This window comes from Lipotes vexillifer, unplaced genomic scaffold, assembly GCF_000442215.2.
Source record: "Lipotes vexillifer unplaced genomic scaffold, Lipotes_vexillifer_v1.1 scaffold781, whole genome shotgun sequence".
NCBI classification, from domain to species: Eukaryota; Metazoa; Chordata; class Mammalia; order Artiodactyla; family Lipotidae; genus Lipotes; species Lipotes vexillifer.
This window is the reverse complement of record NW_006790027.1, coordinates 277,680-301,685: the sequence shown is the minus strand read 5'-3', so window position 1 is coordinate 301,685 and position 24,006 is coordinate 277,680. Positions and strand designations below refer to the sequence as shown.

Here is a 24,006-nt window from a genome sequence, read left to right as displayed (position 1 = left end):
TTTTTTTTTTTTTTTTTTTTTTTTTTTTTTTTTTTTTTTTTTTTGCGGTACGCGGGCCTCCCACCGCCGTGGCCTCTTCTGCTGTGGAGCACAGGCTCCGGACGCGCAGGCCCAGCGGCCACGGCTCACGGGCCCAGCCGCTCCGCGGCATGCGGGATCCTCCGGGATCGGAGCACGAACCTGCGTCCGCTGCATCAGCAGGGGGACACTCAACCACTGCGCCACCAGGGAAGCCCCTATACTATTTTTTAATTGTAGGTGATTTACAATGTTTCAGGTATACAGCAGTGATTCAGTTATACATATATATGTGTACATATACATACTTTTTCAGATTCTTTTCCATTATAGTTTATTACAAGATATTGAATATACTCCCCTGTGCTATACAGTAGGTCCTTGTTTTTTTATCTATAGTAGTATGTATCTATTAATTCCAAATTCCCAGTTTATCCCTCCCCTCCTTCCCCTTGGCAACCATAAGTTTGTTTTCTGTGAGTCTATTTCTGCTTTGTAAATAAGTTCATTTGTATTTTTTTTTTAGATTCCACATATAAGTGATGTCATATATTTGTCTTTCTCTGACTTACTTCACTTAGTATGATGATATCTAGGTCCATGGTCCATCCATGTTGCTGCAAATGGCATTATTTCATTTTTTTATGGCCTAATAACATTCCATTATTTATTTTTATATATACATATACATACATATATATATACACATACACATACCACACCTTCTTTATCCACTCATCTGTCGATGGACATCTAGGTTGCTTCCATGTCATGGCTATTGTAAATAGTACTGCTATGAACATTGGGGGTGCACATATCTTTTTGTATTAGAGTTTTTGGTCTTTTTGGTATTTCCCAGAAGTGGGATTGCTGGACCATATGGTAACTCTATTTTTAGTGTTTTGAGGAACCTCCATACTGTTCTCCATAGTGGCTGCACCAATTCACATCCACCAACAGTATAAGCGGTTTCATTAGTTTTTAATTCATCCTCCCACTGATTTTTGTTTTTTTTTAATAATATAAACATGTACATGAGGGTAATGGTATTTTAAAGACCACAATTTGGGCACTATGGATATTCACTGCTATTGGCTGGTTACGGGGTGTTTATGTGCATGTATCTCTACCCTCCTGTTCTTCCTTGAAAGTTAGATGCACTTTTGTGCATCACCATGCTTTTTTTTAAAACAGTAAATCCTAAAATTACTCTGAAGTAGTATAAAGAAATCTTATTTATTACTATACTCTTTATTAATGAACAAAATGTTCATTATATAGATGTTTCATCATGGGTTGTTCCTAATGTCTTGATTTTACAAAGAGGGCTGTGAGGAATAAAGTGTGTGAAGATGTTATTTCTTATTTTGGGAACAGACTCCAGGAGGTAGGACTACTAAACCAAAGAATAAATACAGATGTTATTTTGATAGATATTACAGCAATGTCCCTCCTCTCACCCTCAAATCATAACAACTCAGGCAGAGAAAAAGGGAATGTAAGAAAATTTAGTTGTGTGAGAGAAATTTTATTTCTGATTTTTCCTACAAATATTTCACTCTGGTAAAAATTAATTTTGAATTGTTATATTGATATAATAAATAGCATAACATATAGTGCTGCACAATTTTAGTTTTTGATATTGAAAACTATGAAAGGACCTTAAAAATAGCAGGCATACTAAAAAGAAAGGTAAAGTGGCAGGTTTAAAGACATGAACTCTTTTCTGGCTGTTGTAGTTCTGAAATTTGGTAATTTTCTGAGTTAAGTTCTTGGAATTCCCTAAAATAAGATGGAATTAAATCATTTTAAAGTAAACTGAACAAAAAGCCTTTACCCAAGGTTCTTTCCATTCCTACTTATTCCAAATTCCATACATTTAGCAAGTTTTCATAGCTAAAGAAAACAAAGTAATCTTTGCTTATTTACGAACCCCCTCTTTTGTGAGTAATGTACTTTATATGCAATATAGGGCTGGAACTACAGAGCCTGTGCCAAGTACATCGTAGGCAGTTTAACAAGGACTTCCTGTTACCAACTAGCTCCACTGAAAACAATCTTACTTTAATCTAAAGAAAACGCAGCTAACAGGCAGAACTGGATTCTCCAGGGGTGAGGTAAGAAATTTGTTCTTCTCATTTGATATTAACAACAAAACGATAACTTTAACTTATTTGACTTCATTATGTGGCTTTCAATTAAGTTAACTAAATGAAAACCATACAGAAATTATCCTGTGAACTATAAGACAGAGACAAATAAAATCTGAATAAAACATTACAGATGGTACTCAGTTTTTCTCTCACAGGCAGGACTCCAACTGCGCAGGTGGAAAAGCAACAAAAGGAACAAGACAAAGGTAAACATACCACTCTTTTTTGTACTTTTTAATGTGAGACATCCAGAGACTGAAATCTGTGGTATTTAAAAAGAGCCCTTTTGCTCAGATTTGGACCAGGCTACAGGCAGCTGATGTGCTCATATATACTACTGATATGCTGAATGAGATTTGGGTTTAGAGTTCCTAGAAATAGACCACCATAAACAAAATCAACTTTTTATTTTATGTCCTTTAAAAAAATATCTTTTCATTTTGGAAACACTAGAAAGTCAGACCCTATAAAAACAAACTTAAAATTCTTCTATAAACAGACTATATAAATTAGTCATAAAATGTTTGCTTTAGAGAACACTTTTCCATTTAATTCCGAAGAGAAGTTAATGCCCAATATGACACATATGTATAATGTTTAAAAATTTAAGATAATTTTCTACAAGGCTTTAATTTCTTCATTGTAGTTTCGCAGAATCTTTAAAATTAACTTGAGGAAATTAAAAAAAAATCTTGCTGTAAAAGGACTACTGTAAAAATACCAAAGTAGTCAATTTTTTTTTTAAGTACTCAATTTTGAAATGTTTCAGCTAGTGTACTGAAAGTACTTAAATTATAAAATTTAATATCAATATTTGATTTGATAATTTAAAAAATTTAAGTCAACATCATTTAAATGCAACATACATAGGTAGGTCTGATACTTTCAAAATTAAACAGTGTATAGAGGCTTAACCAAAACATGTTTTATTTTTTGATATTTCTTCAAAGTTATTTTACAATTGTTATGTTAGATTTTAATATATAACCCATTTCAAATCAAAATAATAATTATTATTAATAAATGTTTTAAGGGTAAACTTGAAAGTTGGCTATGTAATACCTAGAACATATTATATTTGTGGCTATGTAGTTTTAAATTTAATATAAAAATAATTTTACATAAGTACAGCTTACTTTAATCAGATAAGTGAGAGTTCAAAATTACATGAGTCTTAATATTTAAACAGAAATGGTCGTTACATTAAATGAGTTAATTTAACAATTAACTTATTTACACTAAACAAAAAATAGAATTTAAAAAGCACTGAAAGGCTGCATTACAAAAAAATGTCTGATAATTTAAACTTAGATAGAATTTACACAATTTGTAATAATTTTTTTTTAAGTTTGTTTTCTTCATTTAAGTAGCCAGAGGTGAATATTCCAGTAACAGCTGCTTTAACCTTGAACTAGGGAAATGTTACAACATGTCTTCACACACAAAAGCAAAAGAATATTCTATTTTACGTTAAATAAAAACTGGTTACATTTCTTAAAATATTTAATCATTATAGTAACTATAAAAAGAAATATCTTAGTTAAAAAAAAATCTATAAATTTATAAAGTATCTATCCCAGGGCATAGTTCTTAAAGCACTAGATAACTTTTATTCATATTTCTGTTCCTGGAAATGTTCCCTGTCTATAATAGAGTGGAGAAACTTTTATTTGAGTCATAGAAGTTTACTTTTGTATTTCCAAAAACAAATTGTCAAACTTGATTATAATATTTATAAATTAGTGTTCTAACTTTATTTTTGCAAATATCACATTTAAGCTCAAAGATACAGTTATTAACAGTAGAATTCAAAACTGTACAGCAAAGCAGTAAGTTAAACATGCTGAAAGATGTTTGGATGTTTGGATAGAACATTTGGATAGAACTCTTCGGATATTAAGAAAATAAATTTAAGGTAGAGAAAAGATTGCATAAAATGGTAATATCATCAATTTCACTCACCTTAGCAATTAAATGATTTCACAACTATGCACTTAATATTTTATGCCTTCTTGAACTCTGTCTCTTCCAACTTGTAAATTCTAATATGCTTAGATATGTCACTTTGCTTATAATTTATGAAGATATAAGATTAAACAGTTAAATTGGAAATAGTAATACATGTAGCTGTGCGTATGCAACTACTAGAAAATGCAATTTACGTATAGCATGCACCTGAATACCGACATTACGTCAGTTTCTGCACAGATGAATATAAGGATTTAGGGAACATTCTGAATTATGTTAACTCTGTAAAGATAATCACCTATGACTTTCAGTGAAGATGCACAGATACAGAAACTCCTCCTCTTGCTAGAAACGTAGTGTTTGATATAATCTTAAGGGGGAAAAAAAGACAAATTTCTAAACTACATCATTACATGTGAAGTAAGAAAGGGAAATTTCCAGGTGCCAGAAATGAAGAGGGAACACATTCATAGCCAGGTGGAGAGTAGGAATTAAAGCTAACTCCATGGGCTACAAGAAGAAAACACGTTTATCTTAGAGGCTTGAGTTTAGAGTTTGTTCATAATAGGGAACTAAAACTGAGTTTCCTATATGAAATAGTGGACCAGAAAAAGAACAGCCTGTATACAGACACAGGAAAATCTGCTGGCTTGTCCAGGAGTACAGCAGGGAGTGAGGGATTCACTCAGGCTACAAAATCACTACAGAAAAATCAGGCCCATATTTATACTACCTGGGCTATAGAAATCACTAGAGAAAGATCAGGCCCATACAGTCAGCCCTCTGTACCTGCAGGTTCCACATGCATGGATTCAACCAACCTCAGATGGAAAATACTCAGGAAAAAACTCAAAAAGCAAAACTTGAAATCTCTATGTACTAGCCACTATTTAGATAGCATTTACATTTTACTTACAACCATTTATATACCATGTACATTGTATTAGGTATTATATGTAATCTAGAGATGATTTAAAGTATACTTTTAAAGTACATAAAAATATACAGGAGGATGTACATAAGTTATATGCAAATACTGCACCATTTTATATGAGACCTAAGCATCCGTGGATTTTGGTCTCTGTCGGGGTCCTGGAACCAATTCCCCACAGATATAGAGGGAAACTGTATTTATACTACCTGGGCTATGATGGGCAAACTCCATGGGGCCCTAGTAGTGACAACCACAAAAATGCGGTTAAGAATGTATCCATAATGCAGGGCACTCAGGACATTCTTGTATAATATAATTCCCCACTGTAGATAATCTGCTGACAAAGTTTACTAAGTGGGCAAAGTTTACTAAGTTTACTTGCCCATCACCAAGAAAAACAATTTGTGGCCACAATAAACAAAAGGAATTATTTCTAAGAAACCAGAAATAACCTAATAATGTAAAAGGATCTTGAACATAAATATATTTTAAATGTTCAAAAGAAATAAATGAAGACATACACCAAGATGAACACAGTATAAACCTTACCGCTGATTTTATATAAACATCATTAACTATAATATGCATGCTATGATATACAGCACTGAAAGGAAATCTGTTTTTCCTTTAATATCAGTTAACATATAGAGATCTATAGAAAAAAAAGATTCAGAATATTTACTTTCTTTTTGCTACTAAATTTATTAAGATTAATGAATATAAAATACATATCAATATATTTTAAAGAGTTCTTTAAAGTATCTTTTATTCAAATATGAAAGTGTGGTATTCCTTCAGGAAACTGTTATCCCAAGAACACAGAAACCCAGGATAAGACCACCTTTATAAGGGAGAGTCAAATATCTTCATTTCCAAAATCAGTGACAGTAAAATTTACCTTCTCAAAAGCACTTTGCAAAAGTATACTGTGCTACAATATCAATTTGAAATATTCTATTTCTTAAAAAAATGTTAAACTATGATGCTTCAGAAAAAGCCTTTTGATGACATTGTTCATTTATGTGTAATTAAAATGAAAAAAAGAAAGACCTAACTAGCCATAAGTATATTAGAGGGGGTTGTTCCGGGATTTCTTCCAAGCCATGCAACCAAAGAGAAAGTTAGAGACACTGTAGTTCTTGAGAACTGTGAAATTTAAAAATTGTCAGGCTACTTAGCATTAGATAAGACTTAATTCTCATGAATAAAAAAATCAAAATCTGTTTGGTTTTGATACCTCCTTCATTTCTTATCTGAGCCTCCAATACTATCACTCTTTTCTTTTCCCATATTATGAGGAACACAAGTCAATTAAAAAAAAATAGTACAACAAACATCATATCTGCTATATACATTATAGTTGTAAGAATTCATAGTAACAGGTTAGTATATGAATAGGAAACAGAAACCTGTGTACATAAATAGGAATGCAGTGTACCTCACTTCTTGTCTTATCTCATTCTATGACAATGAGGTACAGCAGAAGAAAATACAAGAATCCCTATCTCTACATGGTGCCAAGGATAGGATTGAAAATTTTTTAGATTTTCCGTGACACAGGTGTGTGGGATCAGAACCAATCATTTTTCTTTTTTTTCGGGGGGGGTGCACCACACGGCCTGGGGGATCTTAGTTCCCTGACCAGGGATCGAACCCATGCCTCCTGCAGTGGAAGTGCCAGGGAAGTCCCTGAACTAATACTTTTTCTTTTTCTAAATTGTAACGTGCTTAATTTGGTTTGATTGTATGAAAAATCCTAATACAGCTGCTAACATAATTATTTTAGATCTAATATGCTATATTACCTGCTGCAATAACTTTTTTCTTTTAAACATAGCATTTATATTAACAACATAATACAATATTTGATACAGATCAACTTCATTTGTAGCATGTTTCACTAGGATAATCTAAATCTATTCACTATGAAATAAAGAAAAATAACAGATCTGCAGGCAAGGAGATGTACATCTGAATGTAGGCTCTGCTACTTTTTAGTTGTGTGACCTCAGGCAAATCACTCTACTTTTCAGATACTAAGAAAATTAGAGGAATAGTTAATAAAGTCAACATCCAAATAAGGGCAATTTCAAAGAAAACAATACAAAGAAAATGGAGAAGATAAAGTTCTTTTAAAAGTTAGGATCCCCTCCAAAAGAAACCATAAGTACATGAATTTCCAAATTGGAAAGAGCCACTAAACATCTAGCAAATACATGCAAAAAGACGTTCCTAGGTCATGTTATTGCAAAATTTCAAAACATGAGGAATAAAGAGAAAAGGCAAAGAATTTCATGGAAGGAAATCTAAAAAAAACAAACAAAAAAACCCACATCTTATACAAAATATCAGGAATCGGCAGATTTCTCAAGGGTAACAAAGAAACAAAAGAAAACACAGCAAAAGTTTCAAAATTCTAAGGGAACACAATTTCCAAGTAAGAATTACATCTGCAGAAAATATATCATTCAGGTGTAAGGACAGAATAAAAACATTTTCAGAAATGCAAGTTATCACCACACCTATGTTTTAAAAGGAAGCTATGGTATGCCCTCAAACCAAGGGGATAAACCAAAAATAGAGATGAGGAACAAGGAACGAGGAGAAAATACACAGAAGGAGAGGAAAATTCCAACACAACAGCTGTGTGGTAATCAGGTCAAGACAACAGCTGTGTGGTAATCAGGGTTCCAAGAAAGAAGCCGCAAAAGATAAAGCAATAAAATGAAATAGAAAAGAATACCTGCTATATATACATTAAGAGAATATTTTCAGTTCAAATTAAGAGTTTTAGAATGAATTGGTGATGCATATGTACAAAATGAGGCAACTGAAAAACTTAGGTAATTAATAATTTCAAGAAAAATTTAAAAGTTACAAGGTTCTTGATCTGTGTAGTGGTTACGTGGGTCTGTTCGCTTTGTGAAAAATCATCAAATTATACATTTATGTTATGGGCACTTTCTGTATATGCGTAAATACTTCAGTGAAAAGCTTTCTTAAAATAAAAATATACATCTCCTAGCTCTACCCACTGAAAAAGCCTAGATACAGTGAAAAAAATTATTCTGAGAAAGGAAATATAACCCTAGTGATTCTGGTATATATATAAAGATTCTGGTGTGATTCTGGTACATATAATATGTGATTCTGGTAAATATAGTATTTGGGTAGTCCTAATAACGTAAACACATAATATTGACTATAACAAAAACTGTGATATAATTACATTGAGAGGAAAAATTTGAGGGAAGGATGGGGGTGTAAGAGAAAGTTAAATCCAAGAATTCCCTGGTGGTCCTGTGGTTAGGACTCCGCACTTTCACTCCCAAGGCGCAGGTTCAACCCCTGGTCAGGGAACTGTTCTGCAAGCTGTGTGGTGCAGCCAAAAAACAAAAAAAGTTAAATTCATATCTTTCATAGCAAAGATTATTTAAAACTGAAAAAAGTGTAAACATCTACATAAGCAAATTATCAAGAAACAGGGAGTTTAAAAGCAACATATAGCTAAGGAGTTGAAAATGACTGCCTTTGGGAATGAGGAATTGGAAATAGAATGTGGTGGGGCAGGCAGGGGTCAGCTGTATATCTTCATAAGCCTTGAAGTGGTCTGACTTCTTAAACTGCGTATCTGTATTAATGATGAAAATAATCACATTAGAAACATTTTTAAAAGAAAAGGCTTTGTTCAAATCATGTAGGGGGGGAGGAGGGAAGGAGGGAAGGAGGGAAGGAAGGAAGGAAGGAAAGAAAAGAAAAAGCTTATGGCTATATCAAAAGCAACGTGACATCCGTTTTAAACACTTTTGGAGGAATTTATTTTCAGCATCAATATGGTAATACCAGAGGAAGCATACAGATAAGGAAGTGATAAACACTAAACCAAACAAAGAACAGTATGGAGCTATTCAAGGTAAATCATTAGGCTAACTGACTTTAGTAATTACCTCCCTCTATACTAGAAAGATTAGTCTTTATCAGAGGCATATAATAAATCATGGGTGGTAATTCTGCTTTATCAAAGTTATCACATGAAAAAAAGTTTCTACAATCACTTCCCAATGTTTGTAGGTGTTTTTAAAAATCTGTTCTAGCATAATCATCAAATATTTATAAAATACTGAATACAAAAGAGCATATAGATGATCCCAGCTTTACGTAACATATACATTCTAGGAAATTTATATTATACATCTTATAATGAAAAAAGCACTGGTCTAGCAGCCAGGAAGTTTGCATTATTATACCAGTACTACTACTAGCAAGCTTTGGGTAAAACACTTAACTTTTCTGATTTTCAATTTCCCCATAAAAAAAATGAGAAATTGATTAGTTAACCTCTAAGGATTATTTTTGGAATCAAATTATAATATTCAATAGATGTGGAAGAAACCAGGTTCACCTCTCCTTTGAAGAACAGGTGAGGACTACATATCACTACCATCCTCCTTCAGTTGGTCAAGGAGTTGCAAAGGAAAGTGACATGCATCATTTCAGGCTACAGTATTTTAACGTCTATGAGAGACTCTCCAGTACTTCCAACTGCCATACCAGCCTACCACATTCAGAAAGGTGGAGCTTAGGTCTCTGAGAAACCAAGATGGGAACCAGTAGCCCCTGCTAACCCAACATGGACATGAAATGTGAATGAAAAATACATCTCTGTGGTTGTAATCCATCAAGATTTGGTGACTGGACATTACTGTGACATAACCAAGCATATCTTGACTGATAAAAATGGGACCAAGCAGAATTTTTCATAAATTGAATACTTAAAACTCACAAGAAATCCCAACCTAAATTAGTTTATAAAGCTAAAAATCTTTACAGTTTATCTCTTAAAATCTGAATTTTTATATTAAGGATTATATTAGTTTAATTACAATTAACTAATTAATTATAAATAACAATTACATGAAATTATATATACATGTAAATTAATCTGTTTATTATAATTTAAAAGGTGGGAAAAATATAAAAAATGATATCAAACTTTCTGCACGTTTAATTGGTTGCTCTAGTACTGAAATCTTTCTCAATTAAAATCACTTTGTTTTCACTTTAATAAAGGACTTAAAGAAATAGTATGCTAGGACTTCCCTGGTGGCACAGTGGTTAAGAATCCACCTGCCAATGCAGGGGACACAGGTTCGAGCTCTGGTCCAGAAAGATCCCACATGCCGCAGAGCAACTAAGCCCGCATGCCACAACTACTGAGCCTGCGCCCTAGAGCCTGCACTCCGCAACAAGAGAAGCCACCGCAAGGAGAAGCCCACGCACCGAAGCGAAGAGTAGCCCCCGCTCGTCGCAACTAAAGAAAACCCGCGTGCAGCAACGAAGACCCAACACAGCCAAAAATAAAAATTAATAAATAAAATAAGTTTATTAAAAAAAATAGTATGCTCACATGGTATTATATTTTCTCTAGTTCGCTTATTTCCTACTTGTAAGGACAAAGGACAGTAAATATCAATACTTTCCTAGAAGGTATGCCCAACACATGGATCAATATATTAGTGTTTTATATTGATCTAACTTCCTAACACCCAAAGTTTGCAATCTATATTGCCACCTTCTCATAGTCCTCCTTGACTAATCTTCTTTTCACAAATTTTCCAGGTTTAATATTATAGCTTATTATTTTTTCCCACAGATCTTAGTAAACCACTGGATCTGGTTAGTTGTGTTCCTAAGGTAAAGAAATTATTCTTTGCAAGTAAGGTAAAATACAGACAATGGAAAGGTGAGGAGACAGAGGAAATGAATCCTTTTCCTACTTAGAAGTCTCTTATTTGCATAAATTGTAGACTGAAGCTTTTTACTTTTAATATAGCAAATCAGTGGTAAAATAAAAGACTGTAAGCTATTTGAATTACATATTTAGATAATTTAAAATAAACAGCAGAAAACTGTAAGTGCATTACAGGCAACAAAATCTTGCTGTTAAATGTTTCCAACCAGTACTTAAAATGCTCAGCAATACAGGTACACAGCAAATGTCTCTGAGTAAGCTGTTAATATCTATAAAAGACTTTTTCCATCAAAAACAGATTTCAAGGTCTTAGTATCCCTTGTGATCTGGCTTCTTTCCCAACCACTTCACTTACCTAATTGCCTCTTCTGAGAACTTATCTGAACTGGTCTCTATAGAGTATCTGATAGCATTGAAGAAGGCTTTATAGCACAGTAAAGAGTGAGTCCTTCTAACTAGACTGCCTGAATTTGAATCCCAGCTCCACCACGAGCTGCTATCTTGGTTAAATTACTTAAGATCAGGTCTTAATGTCATCATCTGTAAAATGGAGACCATAGTAATACTTAATTCAGAGTTCTTAAAAGAGCACACAACACACTTAGAACAGTGCCTGTCACATATTAAGAACTCAGGAAAATATGAACTATAAAGAGCTCAATATCAGAACTTGAATAAATAAGACTGGTGAAGGTGCGGGGAATATCAGAATGAATAAAGATCCTTGCCCTCATAGAGCTTGTATTTGGGGAAGAGAGCAGACAATAAAGTAAGATAAATAAGTAAAATATAGTGAAAAGTGCTAGGAAAAAAACTAAAGCTGGGAAGGGTGGTTGCAGTTCTAGATAGGGTGACCAAGGACAGCCTTACTGAGAGGGTGTCATCTCAGTAAGATTTAAAGAAGTTGGGGGAATAAGACAGCATTACATGGGGAAGAGCATTCCAAACAGAGAAGACAGCAAGTGCCAAAGCCCTAAGGCAGGATCCTGCCAGGTTTGTGTGAGGAATAACCAGGAGCACAGTGTGATTGAGGCAGAGGGAGGGGGAGTTGTAGGAGGCATGGTCAGAAGGGCAAAAGGAGAGGTGGAGAAGTCATATTGGACTTTGTAGGCTCTGGCTTTTCCTCTGAGAGATCACACTAAAGGAGGGCTTTAGGCACAGGAATGACATGATCTGACATTTTAACTCTTGTTTCTGTGTTAAGACCAGAGGAGACGGGGATACAAAGGAAGAAACAAGGAGACCATGTAGGAGACTAATGCAATAATCCAGGTGAGAAAGGATGGTGACTTGAATCAGGGAGGTGGTTCCTGATGTACCCTGAAAAAGGGATTGACAAGATTCCCTGTTAGTTTGAATATAAGGGTGTGTGGGGGGAGGGGGGACAGGGACACAAAACAGAGTAGTCACGTAGTCCAGAATGACTCCAAAGTTTTTGGTAGGGTGACTTGGAAGAAGACTGGAAGAAGAGACTGGAAGAGGTGCCACTTACTGAGATGGAGCAGCAGTTGGAAGATCAGGAAATTATTTTAGACACAGACATTCAAATGGAGCTGTTGAGTAGACAATTGTTATGAGAACAGTCTAGACTTGAGATATAACTTTGAGTCATCAGCTAATGGACGGCATTTAACACTGTGAGACTGGAAAGCAACGGTGGATAAAAAGAGGACTGTGTGTGGAAGCATTCCAGTATTCAGCGGTAGGAAAGACGAGAAGAAACCAGGGAGGAGAAAATGATGAAGGAAGAGCCAAAGAGGCAAGAGGAAAGCCAGGAGAAACACTTAAAAGCGTTTCAAGAAGTAATGGTGGTTAAGTGCTACTGAAGGGTTAAAATCACCAATAAGTCCTATTGTTTCTACCTGCAAAATATATCCCAGATGGTTCCCATTTATTCCATCTAGTTTCCATTCAGATCTCTCCTAGAGGTTATCAGCAAACTATTCTCTATACTGTGATCTTTTAAAAACATAAATCTTATGTCAATACCCTATTTATCCTTTTACTGTCCGCCACTGCATCTATAATAAAATCTAAATTCCTTACTTTGACCCACAAGGCTCTTTGTGATCTGATCCCCACCTACCGTCCTGACTTCACTCCTCCAATGTTACTGCCCATATTAATTTCTATCTATATAAGCATTACTTTTGTTCTTAAAACATACCAGTCCTATTCACTACCCTGGCACCCCATCTCCAATACTCAGGATGCACTTCTTTGGCTCTTCACTGTCTCAACATTTAGGTCTACACTCAAATAGCTCCTAAGAGAGGCCTTGCCTAATTGATCTATCAAGATCTAAAATTATTTCATTTATCTGTTTAATTGTGTATTGTCCATCTCCCCTCAGATATTAATTACTCAAGGACAGGTATTACTGAATACACACTATAGCATTTAAAACTTTGCATATAGTAATCTTCAAAAATTATTTGACAGAAAAATTATTTGACAGTTCTTTAAAACCAAAGGAATATTATCAGGATATTAGTTTAACTTTTTATGTAATACAGGTATCATTTCTACAGCATCCTCGACTGGGTCATCATTCAAGAACATCTTGAACATCTCTAGTGATGGCAAGGTTTTTATCTCATGACACAGTTAATTCCATCTTCAGACAGCTCTACCTGTGTGAAAAGTCTTCTTTATACTAAACCGAACCTCACTCCATGTAATTTCCACCCACACTGCCCTTTGGAGTTACGCCAGGTAAGTCTAATCCCTCATATATACAGATCTACACATTTTAGAAAACAGTCGTAGATATTCCCTCGACCTTCTCTTTTTCAGAACAAATATTTCCATTTCTTTCAACAACTCTCCATATACTATGGTCTTCCTTTGTGATCTGATCCCCACCTACCGTCCTGACTTCACTCCTCCAATCTCATCCTTTCCATGACAGTTTGGAAATTCCCAATTTGTGGATTTTCATCTCATACTTAACACAGTCCCTCTCCCATTTGCTTTCACTAGCATAGAGTCAGTGGAACAAATATCTTTCTTAGTCAATCTAGACATCACATTATTATTCATGAAAGCATAATAACTATTCTGAGAGTTCTGATTAAAAGCTCAAAATTAACTAAACTCTCCAGTGATTTTCATAAGCACTGCTATGAACTCAAGGGTCTTCCAGTTTATAGATGTAAAGGTGTTTTTTAAACAACTAGGTGCAATACTTTACATCTATCCAGTTAAACATGTTTTTGTTATTTTAGTATAGTGTTCTGTTCTATTTTAATTTTCAAATCCCAATTCTGTATTTCAACATACTAAAGAACTCTCCAAATTTTGTGCCATCAACATGTTTGATAAGTATGCCTTCTACGATACCCAAATAACTGATAGAAATATTTGCATAAACATATCAAGAACTGAATCCCATAGCATAACAGCGTCACATTAGAGACCTTTTTCTCTAGTTGATACTACGTGTGGTTCAATGAGCTACTTGTAACTCCCTAACAGCTTCCTCTTATCCACAAAAATATCATGAAAGGCATTTTAAATGTCTTTCTAAAGTCAAGATGTGCTGTGAAAAGAAGTATTTTATTAACAAGGATTTCTTTTTATTCACTTCATGTATATCACTATATAATTATGCACATCAAATTGATTCCATGAATAACTACCAACACAGCATACAATAAGTGTCAATATTATCAGTGTCCCCCAAATAAGATTTTATATATTCTCATGTTTGTAAAAATATCACTTATTATGAATTGACAAAAATTTTTTTCTAACACAGTCTGCATATCTTTGCAAAGGAACGCTAATAATGAGAAATCAGTATGATCAAACCAAGAATATGTTTCTATATATATGCAATGGATAAGAAAACAAAGCTACGTCAAATAATGTGTTAGTCAATCCAGAAGCCTGAGAAATTTTGAGATAAATTCAACATTACCTATATTGCTTAAAGCTCTCATATGGAATCTGCCCTGTCACTATACTGGTTTTAGCTGAACTACACACATTTAGCAAAATGAGTATTTTTTTGGACATTACATAGACCAAATTAACTGGGAACCGTACCTTCAGTAATAAGGACACATTCAGAGTGACCTTTTAATCCTAAAAAGATATGGTCAAATCTTCCATTCTAAGATATAGCTTCCTAAATCAAGAAAAATCTATTCTGTGGCAGTATCGTGACACTGAGAACTTACTTGGGGGCAATTATTTCTCTATCACTGCTTACTCAGCTACTTTACTCAACTGTATGGGACTCACAGAAGCACTGCATTATGGGAAGTGATTTACAAAATATTTTACATTACTTTTGCTATTTCAGTGATCTTTATGAGGAAATTCTTATTGATTTTTCTAATTTTTAGTCATCTTTTCAGAAAACTAGGAGGATTTTTCCTGAGAGATAGACATAGCTATGTAAAGCCAACTGCTACTAGGGGGAAATACCAAATTTTTCTTTGTTCAACACAATCATTTTTGCTTTTAGGAGGACAGGGAAGATGAAAGACCGACTTCAAGAACTAAAGCAAAGAACAAAGGAAATTGAGCTCTCTAGAGACAAGGATGTGTCGACTACAGAACCAGAGGAACAAGGTGTGTTTCTGCAGCAGGGTGTTATTTATGAAAGAGAGCCTGTAGCTGAGAGACACCTACATGAGATACAAAAACTACAGGAGAGTATTAACAACTTGACAGATGATGTTCAAAAATTTGGGCAGCAACAGAAAAGTCTGGTGGCTTCTATGAGAAGGTTTAGTCTACTTAAGAGAGAGTCTAGCATTACAAAAGAGATAAAAGTCCAAGCAGAACACATTAATAGACGTTTGGATGATTTAGTAAAAGAAGTTAAAAAGTCAGAGGATGAAAACGGTCCATCATCAGTGGTCACAAGGATACTTAAATCTCAGCATGCTGCGATGTTCTGCCATTTTCAGCAAACTATGTTTATATACAATGACACAATAGCAGCAAAGCAAGAGAAGTGCAGGACATTTATTTTCCGTCAGCTTGAAGTTGCTGGAAAAGAAGTGCTGGAAGAAGAGGTAAATGATATGCTTCACCAAGGAAAATGGGAAGTTTTTAATGAAAGCTTACTTCGAGAAATCAGTATCACTAAAGCACAACTCTCAGAGATGGAACAGAGACACAAAGAATTTGTTAATTTGGAGAACCAAATAAAGGATTTAAGGGACCTTTTCATTCAGATATCTCTTTTAGTAGAGGAACAGGGAGAAAGCATCAACAATATTGAAATGATAGTGAATGGCACAAAAGAGTATGTTAACACTACTAAAGAAAAATTTGGACTAGCTGTAAAATACAAAAGAAGAAGTCCTTGCAGGGTATTGTGTTGCTGGTGTTGTCCATGCTGTGGCTCAAAATAAAGAAGCTATTTTATAAATTTCTCCAGCTTTAGAATGAAGGAGGTCCCATGATTTAGTGTCTTGTGTCATTTTTCTTAATTTCATAGAGCCATTCACATACTTTCATCACTATTAAGTTATAATTTTCCCCTTTCGCCCTTACCCACTAGAGTTACAGAAATTTCTAAAGCAAGTGACATAAAACAAGTCTTCATTTATTAAACTAAAAATAGCATATTAGCTTTAAACTCATGGGTTAACTATTGAAAATGAGGTAAATGATCTTAAGTTTCTAGACAGGTATCAAGCTCTATTACATATTTTTGTAACTTCCAATGCCTTAATAAGATGAACGTCAGTAAGTGACAGCTACTTAAACAATGCTTTAGGTTCAGTTAAGAGCATTTTGGTAGTTAAGAATTGTATAAAGCAAGACTTCAAGTGGCGCTCTATTAAAGCCAAATCAAACTAGAAGCTGCATCAAATATATATATATATATATATATATATATATATATATATATTTTTTTTTTTTTGCGGTACGTGGGCCTCTCACTGTTGTGGCCTCTCCCATTGCGGAGCACAGGCTCCGGACACACAGGCTCAGTGGCCATGGCTCACGGGCCCAGCCACTCCGCGGCATGTGGAATCTTTCCGGACTGGGGCACGAACCCGTGTCCCCTGCATCGGCAGGCGGACTCTGAACCACTGCGCCACCAGGGAAGCCCTGCATCAAATCTTTTATGTTCAGATAGGTCAGTTAACTCAGTGGTCAACAAATCCTAGGAAAACCCAACTATGTACTTAATGAAGAGTCTAGTTGGTAACTAGGAGCTGCTTTTAGCTTAAGGCCTAAAAAGCTAAGTTAAGGCACTGTTTTCCTGAACTTGGGTCCATTCGGGACACTGTATTACAGATTAAGAGGGTTGGCAAATAAAGTAAAAAATAAAAGGCAATTGTATGCTTGGAATTTTCTCCATCACTTTATTGTGAAGCCAGGCACTAGACTATGGGCTAGGGACACAGTCTGAACTCACATGGGGATAGAGTTTGGGAACTAACATTCTAGTGGAGAAAGCATATAACAAATACAAATATTAGACAATGTTAAGTTCTTGGCAGAGGTTTAAAATAAGGATGATAAGATATTGTCAGAGTGGCTTCTTTCGGCTGGGTGGTAAATATAGGCCTCTCTAAAAGGTAATGTAAGTGAAGATCTGAGTGATGAGGACAAGGGAAGCACATATTCCAGGCATATGAAACAAATAGTACAAAGATGCTGAGGAGGGTATAACTTACTCCGTTCAAAGAAGAATGAGCAGTACAGTTGTATCATAGTGGGAAAAGAGCAGTGAGGTAAGAGATGAGGTTAAGAAAGGTCAGCAGGGGCTAGATGTAAAGCCCTGTAAGTCTGAAGTTTACAGCAAGTGTAATAAAGGCAAAGCTGTTTTTTGGCCTGGGAGTAATGTTATATAATTTATATTTGGGAAAAAATCATCCTGTCTACTGTACGGAGAACGGGTCAGAATGGATTTGGGGCAGGTGAGTAGAGGACAAGCATATAGGTATAGAAAACAATTAGAAGGCTAATGCAATCATCCCAGTTAAGAGATGATGGAGGCTTGAGCTAGGATGGGAGTGGAGGTGGTGATGGTGGTAGCAGCAGTACTAACACTCAAGACTAATAAAAAAAAACATACTTGCTATGTCCCATCATTGTTCTAATAATTTTACAATTTTACCAACAAGAACACTGAAGTACAGCTAGGTTAAGTAACCTGACTCAGGTCACAGAAACTGTACACAGAGAACTGGGATTTGAACCTAGGCAATCTGATTGCAGAACCAGTTCTTAACTACTGTATACCAAGTTGTAGTGATGGAAAAAAAATTAGACTAAAATGTGATAGATTTAAGAGGTAGAATCTACAGGATACTGATTAGATTATGATAGCTTTTACTGAGACAGGAGATGAAGGTTTCAACACTAAGGGTGAGAAGGAAATCAAGAAATTCTGTTTTGGCCAATAGAATCTGAGATGACCAAAAAATGTCAAAGTGGAGGTTTCTAAGACATTAGCTATATCAGTAGGAACTCTTGGGAGATGTCAAAGCTATAAATTTGGGTCCTCTGAGTAAATAAACAGTATTTAAGGTCTCAAAAGTATCTAGATGCAAAAAACTGCAAGCCCAGAAAAGAGCCTGGGATATTCTAAAATTTAGACTTAAAGCAGAAGAGGAGTTAACAAAAAAGACTATGAAGGAACCATCGATGAAGAAGGAGGAAAATCAAGAAAAGTATGCTGTAATGCAAAAGTGCTAAAAGGAAAACAAAGTTGAGGAAATAGTCAATTTTAGGTAAAATAAGAACAGCAAAGTGACAATGGATTTGGCAACATGGAGATAATTTGTTGACTCCAACAAGAGCAGTTTCAAGGAATTGTAGGAATGAAAGCACAAATGGAGCATGTTGAGAAGAGTGTGATATAAATAAGTACAGAATCCACTACAGACAATTCTTTCCAGAATTTTGAATAGAATACTATAAAAAGGAGTCAACATGTGAAGAGAGATGTAGAGCCAAAGGATTACACAATACTTAAAAAACACAAAAGCACATTCTGCTGATGGGAATGATCCAGAGAGAGAAACTCGATATAAGAAAGGGGAGGAATAATATATTGGGCTGGCCCAAAAGTTCCTTCCATTTTAAAGTAAAAGTCACAGACACATTTTCATTTTTACCAAGAAATTTATTGAACATCATATTCACCGTCTTGTTCCACTACCTTCTGCCATGTTTCAGGCAATTTCATAATTCCATCTTCCCAAAACTTTTTATCATTTTGGGCAAAGAACTGTTCCAGGTGCCTTTTACAGTCTTCCAGGGAATTGAAATTTTTTCCATTGAAAGAATTTTGTAAAGACCTAAATAAATGGAAATCCAAAGTGCAATGTCTGGTGAATATGGCGGATGAATCAGAACTTCCCAGCCAAGCTGTAACAGTTTTTGCCTGGTCATCAAAGAAATATGTGGTCTTGCATTATCCAGATGGAAGATTACGCATTTTCGGTTGACTAATTCTGGACATTTTTGGTTGAGTGCTGCTTTCAATTGGTCTAACTGGGAGCAGCACTTGTTGGAATTAATCATTTGGTTTTCCAGAAGGAGCTCATAATAGAAGACTCCCTTCCAATTCCACCATATACACAACCATCACCTTCTTTGGATGAAGACCAGCCTTTGGTTTGGTTGGTGGTGGTTCATTTCACTTGCCCCACGATCTCTTCCATTCCACATTATTGTACAGTATCCACTTTTCATCACCTGTCACAATTTGTTTTAAAAACGGAACGTTTCCGTTACGTTTAAGTAGAGAATCACACGTGGAAATACGGTCAAGAAAGTTTTTTTTGCTTAACTTCCGTGGAACCCAAACATCAAAGCGATTAACATAACCAAGCTGGTACAAATGATTTCAATGCTTTATTTGGATATTTTGAGTATGTCGGCTGTCTCCCGAGTGGTATAATGTTGGTTGTTCTCAATTAATGTCTCGATTTGATCACTATCAACTTCAACTGGCCTACCCAACAGCAGAGCATTGTCCAGCAAGAAATCTCCAGCACCAAACTTCGCAAACCACTTTTGACACATTTTTTCAGTCACAGCACCTTCTCCATACACTGAACAAATCTTTTTTTTGCGTTTCGGTTGCGTTTTTACCTTTCTTGAAATAACAAAGCATGATACGCTGAAAATGTTGCTTTTTTCCTTCCGTCTTCAATATTAAAATGGCTACACAAAAATTCACCAATTTTTATAAGTTTTTTGTTTTAATGCACCCTGATATGACAGCTGTCACACACAATCTAACAAAATTGCTTCGAATGAAGTTAAAGACAACTAAGCGCTACTAGAGCCATCTTACGTAAAAAACCGAAAGAACCTTTTGGCCAACCCAATACAATAGTAGAAAGGGGTGGGATCTTGGACAGGAGCAGAAACACTTCTTCCATATTACAGGAGGGAAGACAAAGGAATAAAAGCAGATAACTGAGCAAATTTGGTGGTGGGAAAATGAGAGAATTCTTATGTGAACAGGAATATGACTATATATGTATATATATATATATGTCTCCTAACACTATTAAATAATTTTTAACTTATAAAATATAAAGAAATTGAAGAGTTTTCTACTGTGTCAGTTACAAGCATTACCGGAGAAAAAGATGTTTCCCATAGGTCAGCTTCAAATGTTTAAGGAACATTATAAAAAAAGATAAATTTAAAACTAGTGATAAACTCCCCAGCTAAATCAGGTGGTGAGAGATATTTCTTCATCCCTTCTAAACTTGTGCTATATCCTTTAATGCAGTGCCTTACTGATACTTGTTTATAATTGTTCCTAAATTGTTTATCATGAAAACTGAAAATATCGAGTACTATTTAATATCCATTAGCATAATTATATCCAGATGGGTTCAAAAAATAGTAATTTTCTAGTAGCAGTTATATCTAAACATACTGCTTTTAAAGCAAGACTTAATCACAGAAAGATTCATAGCAGAGCAATATATCACATACAATTTTCATTGTTATATTTCAAAAGCACCCTAACCTAAGCAACATAAACATATTTAAGCTGAACATTTTGTTTATTCACACACAATAGGCATTAAAAGTAGCCATTTTTTCCTTAAAATTACTACCTTAAAAGAAAAAATTCTTAAGCATTGGAGGCACTCTATTAGGAATCTACTGGTTCAGAAAGTATGCAATAATTATTTTGAGCACTTGGGTTCCTATTCTTACCCACTAAGCCATGTCATTTTCTGTAATCAAAAGCTTCATGTAGCTTGAATTCACATATGCCACTTTAAAACTGGCTCTCCTAATTCATCTCTACCTAGACACAGCATATCATCAATAGTAACTATTCATATCCACCACCGCATGCACAGAAAACTAGTAAAGCACTTCATTAGATGCTTTAAATACATTATTTTAGAATTCACAGGACAACAGGAGTATTAAAATCCTTATTTACAAGTGGAGACATAGAAGCTGGGGAAGATTAAGTAACCTACTCAAGGCCTGGCTGACTTCAAAGCCCATGCTTTCCCCTGCACCAGTAGATCTCAATTTCTGCTGTGCAGCAGAGAGATCTGGAGAACCTGTGAAAAAGCCAGAGGCATCCTTGGCCCCACCCTAAAAAATACAGCAGGTCTGGTCTGATGCTGATACAGGTGATCCCTGGATAACTTGCCGCCTGACGACACTGTTGACAGGTTTTTCTTCGTTATTTTGTTTTACAATAGAGTGTGCTGGGACAGGGGAGGAAAGGATGGGAAGCTCTACAGGCTCTTTGTGCATAAATTACCTAGGAAGTCAACCAGCTGAGAAGCTTTACTGTAAACTACAGCTGCCATTAGTGAAGCTGGATGCCATTACAGACAAAAGGAAGCCCTCAGTAAGGAAATGTAGAGGTGAGTCAACAGTATAACTAAATAAAGTTGATGAAGATGACAGCTTGGTAAGTTTGCGCTGAAAGAAAAGAAATCTTAAGCCAATGGACCCTATAAATAAAGTGAGTAGGGGTTTCAGATGGTAAAAATAGTAAATTAAGGGACCCACCACTACAACTAAGGATCAAGTGATTAAGTGACATAGGTGGTCCATACTTTCATATTTATGGGTTTCCAGAATTCTAAAAAGGACCCAGGTTCTCCTACTTCTTATTGAAAGGTCTGACTTATGAAAGTCCATTTGACTCAAATTCTAAGAACAGTATTAGGATAACCCATAACCTAATTAACTTCTCTTGGGCACTTAAAAGAAAGAATATGACTCAAAGAAACTTGCAAACTAACAGTTTCCTGTAATACTGTCTAGAAGAAAGGTGAGTCAAATAGGCATTTAGAGGGTGGAGACAAAAGTCCAATATCAATAAAAAAAAATTATCAATAATAAAACCCTGCTTATTATTTCTCCTAATATAAAAACTCACTGCCATGTTTTTTTTAACCTCTTTGGCCATGAAATCCTTTAGGAATTTGATGAGAGCTAGAATCTGCTCCCAAGAAAAATACACATGCACTCAGAATTGCGTATGTGATTTCAGAGGGTCTTGGGAAGCCACCCATGGTGCAAAGACCTCCAGGTCAAACTTTTTTTTACTGAAATGTTCATAACATCTACCCAGATCATATATGAGATATTATGTTTTCTTGCCTGAGTGAAACTCCTATACATTTCTGTTGTGAAGCATCTAATTTGTGAGGTCTGACCAAAAGCTAAGTTAGGTCATATAACTCCACAGAAAAGCAGACAGTATATAATGAGAAAGTGGCACCACTCCAAGAGTTCAAGTATGCTAACACAAGTAGAATTGTTATTATCCTGGGAGGAAATTTTAGCCTATGGATCTCCAGAGTTATTTCAGTTATAAGTATTAGGAGATTCAACCACCAAAAATGAAGGGTAATTTACAATCGCTCTGAGGGCAACTTTCAAGACTGTACTAGAAAGAAGAGATGCAGAAAGAACATATGCCTTCTTATATAACATTGGTGTAACCTTGGGCTGCTGAAAATTTCAGTAGGTTAAGATGTTTAAAATACCTCCCAGCTCAGCCCTTTCCACAAGGAATCAACAAATAGTACCTTGTATTATTAATGGAAAATTTCTACAGTGGATGTTGAGCTTAAATTTTGAAATTATACTGATTTTAGTGCTACTTATACCACTGCAAAAGTTGTTTACTTTTTCTCTTGGAAAGGTCTTCTTTATCTGTCAAGACTATCTAGTATTAGGGCTTTTAATAAATAATTAAATTATAAATGGTTAAAGCAAGAGTATGTATGTGGTGGGGGGAATGTGAGGGTAGGTAATATAATTCATACCTTAATTAATCAGAGTAGAGGTTCAAGTTAATCTATAGTAGACATGAGAGAAAAAAGACTTTCTATTCTAGGTAAATAAACAACTCAGCATGATAACAGAGCCAAATATTTGCATGGCATCCATTTTTACTTTCTTTAGAAGGAATACAAATCACTTTTACCTTTTTAACAAAATGGATTCTTGGCATAGACTATACTAAGGTCCACATTATAATACACAGCTGAATACAATCACAGAATTACTATATTTTACAGTTACTTTTATTAAAGAAGAGTCATTTAACCACTGAGTCCAAAGAAGTAAAGTGACTTGTCAGGGTCATAAACAAATACACAACTTTTAGAATCCAGGTTTCAGATTCTCTGTCTTCTCTCTAAACCCATGTTTTTTCACCTTTTCACCACTTATTTCAGAGATTTTGACTGGAATATTATGCTGATTAAGCAGTAAATACTAGAGAACTGCCAAACAGAAATTCCGAGCTAATAAAACACCGAAACCTAGTGATCTACGACTCTGACCTTTCAAGAGAACCCTCACATCTGTGACATAAAGTGAAATGTGACTGAGGCTTCATTTGCAATGACACGTGCTGTCAGACTGCTGTGCAGAATCAGGTCAGGCAGAGCTAGAGTGTCCAGGACCTGCTATCGTGGTCATCTACTCTGCTTCCCATAGCATGAATGAATCCTGCTCTACCAATTTGTAATTTCATGATTACAGACAGGATAATAATTCTTCAGGTTTCCTTCCTTCTGTTGAATGACTGAATCTTCTCAGAGGTCTGTTGTTGTGCTCTGTTTGCTCATTATTAGAGGGTGGGAAGAGAAAATTATCAAGGGGTTGAAGTGAGTTCTGAGAGGCTTTGTAGGTCCTAAATCAACTAGTTTAGGCTCAGACAGACAAGTGGTGATCGGAAGAAA

The 24,006-nt window shown here is 35.2% G+C and overlaps 2 protein-coding genes across 3 annotated transcripts in view; one reads left to right on the top strand and one right to left on the bottom strand.

Annotated features, from left to right (window-relative positions):
- ARL13B (ARF like GTPase 13B) overlaps positions 1 to 24,006 on the bottom strand; it is a 74,575-nt gene that overhangs the window by 24,521 nt on the left and 26,048 nt on the right. The window lies entirely within an intron of this gene.
- Positions 2,085 to 16,231, top strand: STX19 (syntaxin 19). Its single transcript, XM_007463197.1, has 3 exons — positions 2,085 to 2,135; positions 2,327 to 2,377; positions 15,300 to 16,231. Exon 3 carries the CDS (start codon positions 15,313 to 15,315, stop codon positions 16,195 to 16,197), a length of 885 nt encoding a protein of 294 aa, XP_007463259.1. The 5' UTR covers positions 2,085 to 2,135; positions 2,327 to 2,377; positions 15,300 to 15,312; the 3' UTR covers positions 16,198 to 16,231.

Coding starts and splice junctions, on each gene's coding strand:
- STX19 (XM_007463197.1), top strand. CDS start 15,313: ATGAAAGACCGACTTCAAGAACTAAAGCAAAGAACAAAGGAAATTGAG.